The sequence below is a fragment of the Eublepharis macularius genome, chromosome 6, assembly GCF_028583425.1.
Source record: "Eublepharis macularius isolate TG4126 chromosome 6, MPM_Emac_v1.0, whole genome shotgun sequence".
In the NCBI taxonomy this organism is placed as follows: Eukaryota; Metazoa; Chordata; class Lepidosauria; order Squamata; family Eublepharidae; genus Eublepharis; species Eublepharis macularius.
In genome coordinates this window covers 30,771,777-30,783,344 of record NC_072795.1, presented here as the reverse complement: position 1 = coordinate 30,783,344, position 11,568 = coordinate 30,771,777, and the positions used below count along the sequence as shown (strand labels likewise).

The following is an 11,568-nucleotide window of genomic DNA, read 5'->3' as shown; positions in this document are numbered from 1 at the left end:
CATGCTCTGTTCATTCTTAAGGTTTCTTCTTTCCTGTTGAAGTTTTGCTTATGCTTGTGAATTTCAATGGCTTCCCTGTGCAGTCTGACAAAGTAGTTGGAAGTGTTGTCCAGTATTTTGGTGTCCTGGAATAAGATACTGTGCCCTGTTTGAGTTAGGCTATGTTCTGCCACTGCTGATTTTTCAGGTTGTCCAAGTCTGCAGTGTCTTTCATGTTCTTTTATTCTTGTCTGGATGCTACGCTTTGTGGTCCCGATGTAAACTTGTCCACAGCTGCAGGGTATACGGTATACTCCTGCAGAGGTGAGGGAGTCTCTACTGTCTTTTGCTGATTGTAGCATCTGTTGTATTTTTCGGGTGGGTCTGAATGCTGCTTGAAGGTTATGCTTTTTCATAAGCTTTCCCATCTGATCAGTAATTCCTTTGATATATGGCAAAAACACTTTTCCTGTAGGAGACTGTTTTTCCTTTTCATAAGCTTTTCATAAGATTTCCCATCTGATCAGTAATTCCTTGAAATTCACAAGCATAAGCAAAACTTCAACAGGAAAGAAGAAACCTTAAGAATGAACAGAGCATGGTTTCCAGTTCTGAAAAACACCAGGCTAACAAAACACTCTATACCCGACAATAGCCCTGCAGAGAAGATTAGCACATCAAGCACCAATCCATATGCAAAAGAACCTCCTCAGGATACAGTGAAGCCTCCCGCCATTAGCATTCCACACCCTGGGAAACTCTTACAGGATGACTCGGCTCAACCCCACCCCTCCTGAGTAGATACAAATGACCTGCCAACATCTTTTCCACACTGTGACACAGAGAGATCTCTGTCTTTTGGTGCTACACCTCTGAAGATGCCAGCCACAGCTGCTGGCGAAACGTCAGGAACTACAATGCCAAGACCATGGCAATACAGCCCGGAAAACCCACAACAACCATCTATGTTGTTATTATCTCCACAACAAAACACCCTGTGAGGTGGGTGGGACTGAGAGAGCTCCAGAGAGCTGTGACTGACCTGAGGTCACCCAGCTGGCTTCAGGCGCAGGAGTGGGGAATCAAACCCAGTTCTCCAGATTAGATTCCTGCCACCCTTAACCACTACACCAAACTGGTGCTCCACCCACTCTCTCCCAAAGGTGCTTGAATTGACGTGGCCCATTTGGGATGTATTCCCCACCCCCACCCCAGCACTTCATTCTCTGGGGCATCATGTGTAAGACGAGAGATGTGCAAAGATAAAATGCTGGACTGGGGCATCACGTGTAAGACGAGAGATGTGCAAAGATAAAATGCTGGACTGGCAGTCATGGTAATCTGAAGAGAGTTTCCAAGTTGGGGGAGGGGCTGTGGCTGACTTCAGGTTGCTGGGCTTCTAGTTCTTTAACCATTGTTATTTTGACAAGGAAAAACTGATCTAGGGGTGTCACACACTAAAACAAAGCTTTCAGCCAGATGCAGTGAGAATGTCATAGTAGTGGTTGCTATGTAGGCTTAGCCTTATCCAAAGAGCGTTATGAATGAATTGTTGGGCCCATGCCTAGTGCCGTATTCACAGGCTGGCACTGATTGGTGTTGGTGCATTGTGTTTAAGAATGCTTGTCACAAATATTAAGAGCCAAATAAAGTACAGTATGATTCAGACTTTCTTCCCTTCATTCACACACAGTACAAGATTTCTCTCAATATATCAAAAATTGGTTTCAAATCCATTTCCACTCCCCCACCCCACCTTGCTTCTTCATCTTTGACCCTCTGTAGTTTAAGATGACCTTTTTTCTCCTAATGGCTATGTTCAGTCATTTATTTGGGGATGGAGCACAAAAACGTTTGCAATTTCTCCCCCCAGGTTCCTGCATCGGACCGTAAGAGGCTTGCTAGTTTGGGCTACTATTTGTCATGGGTATTTCCTGCATAGGACCCTGTCATATAAACTAATTACTTTGCAAAGAAGAGGAAACTAACTTGATCAATTTGCTGGGGACGTAAGAAAGTCCCCCCCCCCATGTGTAGTTTTTCCTCTGAAAATGGATTTTATATCTTAGGAAGCCTATAGGTTTGCCCTGGCAATGTTCTGGTCACTCTTGTTTGCCGTGGGGCTTCTTGCTGCTTCTTGCTGAATGGGCATCCTTGGCTCTTCTTTTACAAAGAGAAGGGTGCAGGGAAGCCTGCTTCACACCTGCCAGGCTTTTCTTTTTGTCAGGATGTACAGCAGGATATATATGATACCGTTGTATTATGCTGTTACGACCCCCTTTCTGTCCTTGGTTAGTTGGATTTTGCCTTTAACCCTCTCCTTACACCCACTGAGTAGATTGCTGCCACCAGGAATTATATTGTAAAAAATAATTTTAATAATGTGCCCAAGCGTCAGGCTCCTTTGTGGATCTATGTGGCCCTGAGGATAGGAATGGGATATATAGGGATAACAGATACTCTGCGATGAAAAAAACAAACTTTTTTTTTACACAAAGCGTATTTTCATACTGTTAATTAAGCTTGATGGTTTCAAAGATGGTTCAGTTCTTAAGGTTTTTTACATAGGCTCAGTCACACAGATAGACACAAACTTTCACTCTCAGGCACACACACACAGTTTGCCTGCTTTGAACAGAATTAAAATTTCCTCACAGACACACAAATTCAGGCTTTCACACAGGTTGCCTAAATGAACTAGAATCAATATTTCTCTCAGAACACTCTCAGGCCACACACAGCTTGCCTGCTTCGGCCAGACTGAATCTTTCCCTCAGTAACTAAAAACTGCATCCACTCTGCCCACACTCGGTCATCAATCATCTCACTCACTCATCCCTCTCACCCCCACTCTTCATCTGAACCACACCAAGCATTTAGAGACACACATCTAAAATCATCATATATGCTTTTAAAATGTAAATTTTTAAAAAATGAAAATTGTTGTAACCGACTCAGCCAGCTTGTGTGGAGGGCGGGCTAGAAGCCTAATTAATAATATAACACACGCACAATCCATGTGCAGTACGCTCTTGATTTTTCTCTTTATGCACAATGAGTAATTCTCATATTACATTCAAAGCATGTATAGATGGGTGTGTGCTTGAAACCAAATACTTACCCAGGTTCTAGTGTGGTACATGGGTCAAGATTAGGGTTGTCAGCCTCCAGGTAGTAACTGGAAATCTGGAATTACAGTTGATCTCCCGGCCATAGAAGTCAGTTTCCCTGGAGGGTGGACTCTAGGGATTATACCCTGCTGAGGTCCCTCCCCACCCCCAATCCTGCTCTCTCCAGACTCTGCTCCCCAAATCTCCAGGAATTTCCCATTTGACTAGCTGGCAACCCTAGTCAAGATCAGTGTCATTTTGTCAGATTAATTATACACCAAGGTTGGCATAACTAGAAGGATAACTAAGGGATACAAAAAAAACCCCTCTGAGCCTTATGGAACACAAACATTTAGTCCAGCATTCTGTTTTCCCAGTGGCCTACAAGCAGGAGCACAGAGGCCACCCCCACATTCTCCCAGCAATTGGTATATTCCCTCTGAATGTGGAGATTCCATTTAGTCTAATAGTTACAGACCTCCTTTTAATTCACCTGTGTAATCCCTGTTCAAGACAGTAAATTCCACAAATTAAGCATCGGATGAAAAATCTTTCTGTTTGTCCTGAGTCTGCCCTGTCAGCTTCATTGGATGGCCGCAGATTTGGAAGAGTGAGAAAAAGTTCACTCTGTCCACTTGTTCCACATGATGCATAATTGTATAAATCTATCATATTCCTCATCATCATTTCTTTTTTTAATAATGAAAAGTCCTCAGATTCTTTAGCCTTGACCTCAGTTGGCTGGCGGAGAGCTAGGTGTATAAATGTTTTTAATGGATTACAGCAAATTCACTCTACTCGACCATTTAACACTGCTGTGTAGTGACTTTGCCTGTAAGCCTAGGTTTGAGCACCGTGTAAGTGGAAGCATCGGTGTCAGCCTCTGCCCACCCACATATCCTGTATGAAGCAATCAGACGATAAACTTCATGATGAAAAATGTGGTTCTGTTTTGTTTGGCAGGTTTGACTTCACTCATAAAAGGCAGACTGGTGGGGCTGGCCAGTATGGTAAAGTGATTGGGTTTATCGAACGTCTGGACGCAGATGACAACACCAAAGTGGAATTTGATGACAGAACTGTCGGAACCAATATTCCAAAGCAGTTTGTGCCAGCTATTGAAAAGGTAATATTTCTCTTATATTTTGTAAAGAAAAAAAATGGGACATTTGTTTCTCTCCATATTATGATAAAGGCAACAGATGGACCTAATCCTGGAGAGGGACATTTTCTCAAAGAAGCAAGTTGGTTGTGAAGCCAAATGGTCAACCGTGATAAGAACCAGAATGAAATAAAACTGCTGTGCTGAGTAATAGTAATAGTGACATTACAGAGATTTGAGTAAGATTTCTAATTTTTTTTAAAAAAAATAATGATTAGCTGATTTTCAGGCAACAGACTTTTCCTGTTGCTGCAGGTTTTGATAGTGGCAGAACTCTTTCTGCCCTGTCCACTCCGTGCATTTATGTAGCATTGGAAAACAGAGTCAACAAGCCCCATAGATAGGAATACCACCTTCTGGCCCACTTGACTATTTCTCCAAAATAACATCCTGAAGAATCTGTTCCATATACTTTAAGTAAGATACTGAAGTCTCTCTCCCTGTTTATGTACACGTGTGAAAAACAGCCAGTTTTGAAAACACGAGGAAAGTTTGTAGTCTATGCTTTCCTCCACGTATGTGATTTTTAGCCTTCTGCTACCTTTCAAGCACAAGATAAGAAATGCTTGTTGTTCTTCTAGGTTTCCTTTTCTTGTGGCGGCACCCTCTTGTGGTAAAAGATATATTTCCTTCCTTTAAAGATTAAATGTGTTTTTCCCAAGTTCCCCTCCTCCTGTCTTATATGTGCTCATGTCAATGAAACGAGTGCTTTAGGAACTTTGTGAAGCAGATACACAAGAATGACAGGATTTTTCAACTTCCGATAAAGTTTCAGTATTTTAAAAAAGGAAAGAGTCAGCATAGTGTAGTGGATAGAGTGCCGGACTAGGATCTGGGAGACCCAGATTTGAATGCCCATTCTGCCAGGAAAGCTTGATGGTTGACTTAAGCCCATCACACTGTCAGCATATCCTGCCTCAGAGTTGTTGAAAGAATAAAATATACCAGAGGAGAAGAATCTAAGCTACTTCGGGTACCCATTGAGGAGAAAGGTGGGGTAGAAATGGAATTAAAAATAACGAATGAAATGGTCATGCCCTTAAACTTGGTTAGTGTTATAGGTGCCCAAGTGTTACCCCTGCTTCCTTTGTAATAGTTTGAAGACAGTTGTTGTCGCGGGGCTTTCCTTATCAAATAAGTAAGGAACTGCAAGGAACTTGTGTGGATGGGGGATGCTCTTGTTTTGGTGGGCTTTAACCCCCCCCCCCCTTTTATGTACTTTTTAAGGTTTCAGATTTTCCTACACACCTGGGGTAGGGGCACCAACTTTGGAGAAAAATCTCCGTTCTATCCAAGTGTGCCCAATCCATGGATTTAAGTATCCATAGTTGGGGGCCACACTTTGCAATTAGAATATACAAGTGGTCAACCTACAAAGACTTGCTAGGGGCATCTCAATTTCCTCTTTCCCTTCCCTGGCAGCTCCCATAGCCTCTCCTTTTCCTGCTTCCTTCTCTCCTTTTGTCTGCCCCGCTGTCTTCAGCTCCCCCCTAGCCCGTAGCCACTCCCCAGTCATGTGGTGAGGAACTTGCAAGGACTTGCTGGGGGACTTTACTTTCCCTGCATCAGCTTCCCCACGCTATTTCCTCTTTTTCTTCTCCTGGCAGCCTCCATATGCTCACTTTTCCCTACATCCTTCTCTCCTTCAAACCCACTAAACAACTCACTTTTTATCTGTCACCCATCTTCACCTATGTTTCTTGATGTACTTCATTTCTGTACTGCCATTCTCCACAATGGACACCCAAAGCAGCTTACATCATTCTCCTCACCTCCATATTATCCTTGCAAGAATCCTGAGAGGTAGGTTAGGCTGAGTGTGTGATCGGATCGAAGTCAACCAGTGAGTTTCCACAGGAAAGTGGTGATTCAGACCTTGATCTCCCACATCCTACTCTAAAACTAACCAATACACTGGCTTGAGGGGCTGCTGTTGAACAGTAGCAACAGTAGCAAGATTCCAGCTGGGTAAGTCATGCAAGTCCTGTGGTATCAGGTTGCCCAGTGGTTGATTCTGGGCATGGCCCCAGTGAGTCCTCCCTCAAAGACCAAAAGAGGGCCCTACCCACTCCCCCTGCCTTTTCTGACAGCAGCCAAGTCTGGAATACTGGCTTAACTGTTATGGTTGCCTAGCAAACGCCACTGAAGTAATCTGTTTAAAGCTACAGGTGCTCCTCTGCTCCTTTTATCATTTTGGGTTTTTTTAAAACACCCCAGTGTATTAGATTTCAGATTTTTCTGCAAACATGGAGCATTTTTTCAGGTGTGTAGGAAGATCTGCCTTGTCCATTCATGGCTCCAATCTCCAAATGTAGGTATCCTCAGATCAGGGCCACTGAGCTTATTAGTATATAATATGATGATGATACTGCAAGGCTTTTTTGTTTTATGGCAGCAAATCATTATTTTGCGTGGCTGTCTTCCACACATTACCAGTTGCATTCTTCAACAGACAGAACACGGCACCTTTTTTGATTTGAAGTCACTAATACCAAAGCTGTTCTTCCCAGGGCTTCCGTGATGCATGTGAGAAAGGTCCCTTGACAGGTCACAAGATTTCAGGGATACGGTTCGTCCTGGAGGATGGCGCTCATCACATGGTGGACTCAAATGAAATCTCTTTCATCAGGGCCGCAGAGGGTGCCCTGAAACAAGGTATCGCATCACAGATGAGCTATTTTGCAGCCTCTTCCTTGCAGGTCTTCTGTCTTTTCTTCACTCATCTCTTTTGTTTAATGCAAATGCCTATACAAAAACACTGTTCTCAGTCCAATTGTCTTTTTCCATATCCGCTCCCTTGTTTAAATTTTCTCTCACACCCCAGTCCTTCTCTCTGCTCTGAGTATACTTAATTACCTTCAATGCCTATGCCAACATTTGTTTTCTCTCCTGTGTCCTTTTATTCCTTGAACAGCTCTTTTAAATCCCTCTCTCTTCTGTCAAGCATGACCCTCTCCCCTGCTGCCCTACCTCTTCCTGCCCTCTATCAGCTTGATCCTCTCTAATGCAACTCAGCTCATGTTTACTTGGAAGGAAGTTCCTTTGTATTTAATAGAGCTTATTTTCACCAAAGAATTCACAGGACTGCTGCTTTGACTCCAAGCCCCCTAGATAGGAAATACATTATTTCTGTGTATTGTGTGATGCATAGTATGCTGTTCATGCTAAATAAACTTTTGGTGATGATTAATTTTCCCAACACTTCTTTTTTAAAAAACAGATTTTTATTATTAATTGAACTTGCCTAAAGAGAGTCGTCATACCACTCTAGGATTTTATACATTCTTGGGGACTGGAGCCAACGAATTTCTCCACAGGCCTTTCCCCCCTGTTGACTGATTCTCAGTTGCTCCCAGTTTCCTGTGCTCTTGGAGCATAATTGGTCATCCTTGGGCCAGTTTCCAGGAGGGTTTCCCCCCTTGCTAGGGGACAATGATGACTAATTTTATAAAGTTATGATTTTCTGTATACTTGCATAATTCTTCGAGTAGATCGAGACCTCTGTCTCATTTAGGGTAGCCTAATCTTGCTGATTTTGTGATTAATACAGGGCTGGGTGCCTTACATAAGAATGATTTTTCCCCTAATTTGTCATAGAATAAATGCTTTGGTTCTTTGGATCTCTGTTTGTAATGAACTTATTTTTTTGCATATTAGTAGATAATATATATTGTGATGTGTCCTAGTAGTTCTGTTTTGTATTTTTTGTCTTTAATTTTTACATAATAATAAGTACTGTTAAAAGAGGAGATATATGAGGGTGGCGATATCCTGAGTGATCGTGTTTTTCCCACCCAGCTATGGGAAGTGCGGTGGTGTGTATTCTTGAGCCCGTTATGTCTGTGGAAGTTGTAGCCCCCATCGAATTCCAAGGAGAGGTGATGGCAGGAATCAGCCGACGTCAAGGCATCATCACGGGGCAAGATGGAACTGAAGGCTATTTTACCATCTATGCTGATGTATGTCTTTTGAAGCTCATTCACACAATTGTTCTTTTCTATCCAGAATGCTGACCTTTAACCATTTATAGTTACCATTTTAATGTTATTGTTTTGCTTATCATACTCAAAATCCTGTCACCAATATTTATTGTCTGTTAAAAGCAAATTCCAGTACAAAGCCAACTAGCCCATAAGGCGAGACGCGGATAGTTTTAAATTATGCAGAATAAATAAATACATGTATCTTTTTGCTTTGCATAACTTACTCTGCTTCTGACATCAGTTGGGGGGAAAATCAAACGTTTTATGTGCATCTGTGTGAAAGAGCACTTGACGGAGTAAGAGATTTACAGTGTAATCTGAAGCGCAGTTCCTGCAGTCTAATCCCATTGCAGTCAGTGGTCTTAGACTGGAGTAACTCTTCTTAAGATTGCACTGTTAGAAATTAGGTTTAATTGGCCAATAGAAATCCCAGTGGTATGGTTGGAAGGCAAGTAATGCAGCAACATTGTCAAAGCTAAGCAGGCTGGTTCTGGTACTGGCTAGATGGGAGACCGCCTGGGAATCTCTGTGTACACCACATTGAATTTCATGAGGGAAGGAAGGTGGAATCTAAATGCAATTAATGAAATCAATAATAATTAATAAACAGAGGCAGTGGTGTTGAAGAATTGGCTGTTGTGGGGCAGTGGAAAGCACGGAACCCCCTTCTGCTAACTACTGGGATTTCCATTCAGCACTTTTCAGGTTTCTGAGCTTTCTCCCAGTCATTTCTAAGCTTTCCTCTGCAGAGCACTTTACAGTGCAAGTTGAAATTGTCATAGTAACAGGAGTGCTGCTGTTCTGCTTTTTCTAATTTCTGGTTTTTCCCTTTTGTTGTAGATAGATTTTAAATTATGGTGTACAGCGATTGCACTTTGGTTTTTGTGTTATATCCAACATGTTAAATCTTTTATAAAATATTTTTTTTTAAAAAAATGACTGGAGGTAGTGCAAAAAGTTAAGCGCCCCAGTATAGTGCCCCAACAATAGAGAGACCAATCCATGAATCTGTTTCAAAAAATATCCTGCGTGTTTAGAGCCTGTTCGGCCGGCCAAACTCCATCGTGTATTTCTATGTGCAAGTTTTTTAGCCAGTTAATCAGTTTTAATGAGTGAGAAGGTATAAATAATTTGGGATGGCAATGTACAATGTAAAACATTGTACTTAGATTTGGGACCACAAAGTTAACTACTGTAATCACTGAAAATTTACAGAACAACTGGATAATGTTCTGCCCAGTAAAAAATACATATCATGTAATTTATCTTCAGGTTCCCTTGAATGACATGTTTGGATATGCGTCAGAATTGAGATCTTGCACAGAGGTAAGCAAGCAGCTAATTTCAGATCGTATTAAGCCATTCTTTAACAGAAGCAAACATGTGCCTGTATATACTGCTGCCTCTGTTGCAGCTGAATTTATTTTGTAACATACTAAGGGGTGTGTGTGATCTTGCCTCTGGCAGTGATTGGCAGAGCTTTCTTAGCAGCAAGCAGAAGGGTTATGGCTGCTGTCAACTTATGCTAGAGAGAGTGGAGTAGGTAGAAGGACCTGAATAAGGAGGTGCCTGGGAAGTCCAAGGGAAGCAGGGACAGCCTAGGAAAGGAAGTTTATGAGCAACCCAGAGGAATTAAGGAAAGAGAAGAATAAAAGAAGGCAAAGAGAAGGAAGGGAAACGGAATGACTCAGCAAAACACACTCAATGCATGCCTGCCTCTGATGGAGTCTTTTCTCCATTTTCAGCGCCTGCTGTGCTCACAGAACCCAATTTTTGCCTTCTTGCAGCAGCTGCCATACTGCATCACATGCTGTTCTTGAGAGTTGTTGACCCTCAGGAACACTGGAGGACAGGCTTCACTGGGAAGTAGCAAACATTCTTGGCATGTGGAAGGGTTTGATCCAGCCTCAAGTGGTTTAATAACAACAAACAATGAGAGGACAGAAAAACTAATGAATGGGGCCAATTTGATGGTGTCGTTGTGCATGTGTTGGTGCTGAGGGAGCCTCTCGCATGTACTGTGGAAAATAAAGCCGTTCCTAAAAAGATGCTTAAATACAATGAGGATAGAAGCTTGGGAAAGAAACCCCTTTAGGTGAAGAAATGGACACAAACTGAGCAGCACTAGCAGTAGAACATTTGCAGGCATGTGAGACTGAGGGCAGCTTCACACACAACCCAATCAAATCCGTGTATTTTCTGCTATGAGGACCTGATGCAGGGATCCATTAGTTGACAGCTCCTTGAGGCGTGTCCGTACAGTGTGCATTAGAGGTACATGTAAAAATCTCATCCCCTGAATCATTCCTTGGGCCTTTTGTGTGTCTGGGGTCAGCCATGTTCCTGATCGTTTCACATAGACCTGTGCATTCGTCTGCCTTGTTTTGAGCCGAGGTCGTCAGAAGCAGGTGATGCCCTTGCTGCGTTTGACCCCAAGGTCCGTGGTTGTGTATGCAACCTAGTTCTGCTAAAAAAGTTCAGATTTGTCCTTTTGCAGATGTAAACTCAGCGGGCAGATCAGGAGGCACGGGTCAGTTGCTGTGTAGTCACTAGTTTTCATTATTGTTTTATCCTTCACTGTATGTTACGTGAAGGATATAGCACGACCCTCTTGTTCATGCTGTGGACAATTGTGGAATCTTGATAGTGGCTACCATGGGGTCCCCAGAGCCGGTCACAAGTTTCCAGATACCACATCATTCTACGATGGTGGCTGCTGTTTTTGAACATGTGCTCTCTGCAGATAAAATTGGGTGATACCTTCTGGGTTCTTCTGAAGCACATCTGGCTCCAGTAAGGTGAATGAAAGTTAAGACTGACTGGTTTGTGAAGAATCACATGAGTGCTAAGCAATGCATCAGTGGGCATCATGCTGCCCATGGGTGACATGTTGAGGGGGGTCGCTGAAGTACCATATTTAAAACTGCCATCATATTTTAGATGTGCCACTTTAATAGCTGAGCAATTGCTTAAATGGTTTCTGACTTGGAGCTTTTCTCTCTCTCCAGGGAAAAGGTGAATACACAATGGAATACAGTAAATACCAGACCTGCTTACCCAGTACACAGGAAGAATTAATTAACAAATACCTAGAAGCAACGGGACAACTTCCTGCGAAAAAAGGCAAGGCCAAGAGCTGATTCACCTACAGGCAAGGTGATTGTAAGGATCCAATGGCAAAATTCTACTGCTCCAAAATTCTGTTGGTTTAATGACACAAGGAAAATCAGAGCAGGCGGCTGAATTTCATCCTGGATCGATAACTGGACTTTATTAAGTCATTGAGAGACTGTTTCTGGAACTGTTCACTTAGACAAGTCTATGAATTAATCAC

The 11,568-nt window shown here is 42.6% G+C and overlaps 1 protein-coding gene across 1 annotated transcript in view; it reads left to right on the top strand.

Annotated features, from left to right (window-relative positions):
- The window catches only part of GFM1 (G elongation factor mitochondrial 1), a 55,049-nt gene extending 43,481 nt beyond the window's left edge, over nt 1-11,568 (top strand). The window contains exons 14-18 of the mRNA XM_054982777.1: nt 4,053-4,215; nt 6,762-6,906; nt 8,050-8,210; nt 9,507-9,560; nt 11,243-11,568. Of these exons, the coding sequence (XP_054838752.1) occupies nt 4,053-4,215; nt 6,762-6,906; nt 8,050-8,210; nt 9,507-9,560; nt 11,243-11,374 (655 nt within the window). The 3' untranslated portion in view covers nt 11,375-11,568. The remainder of the gene's footprint in view (nt 1-4,052; nt 4,216-6,761; nt 6,907-8,049; nt 8,211-9,506; nt 9,561-11,242) is intronic.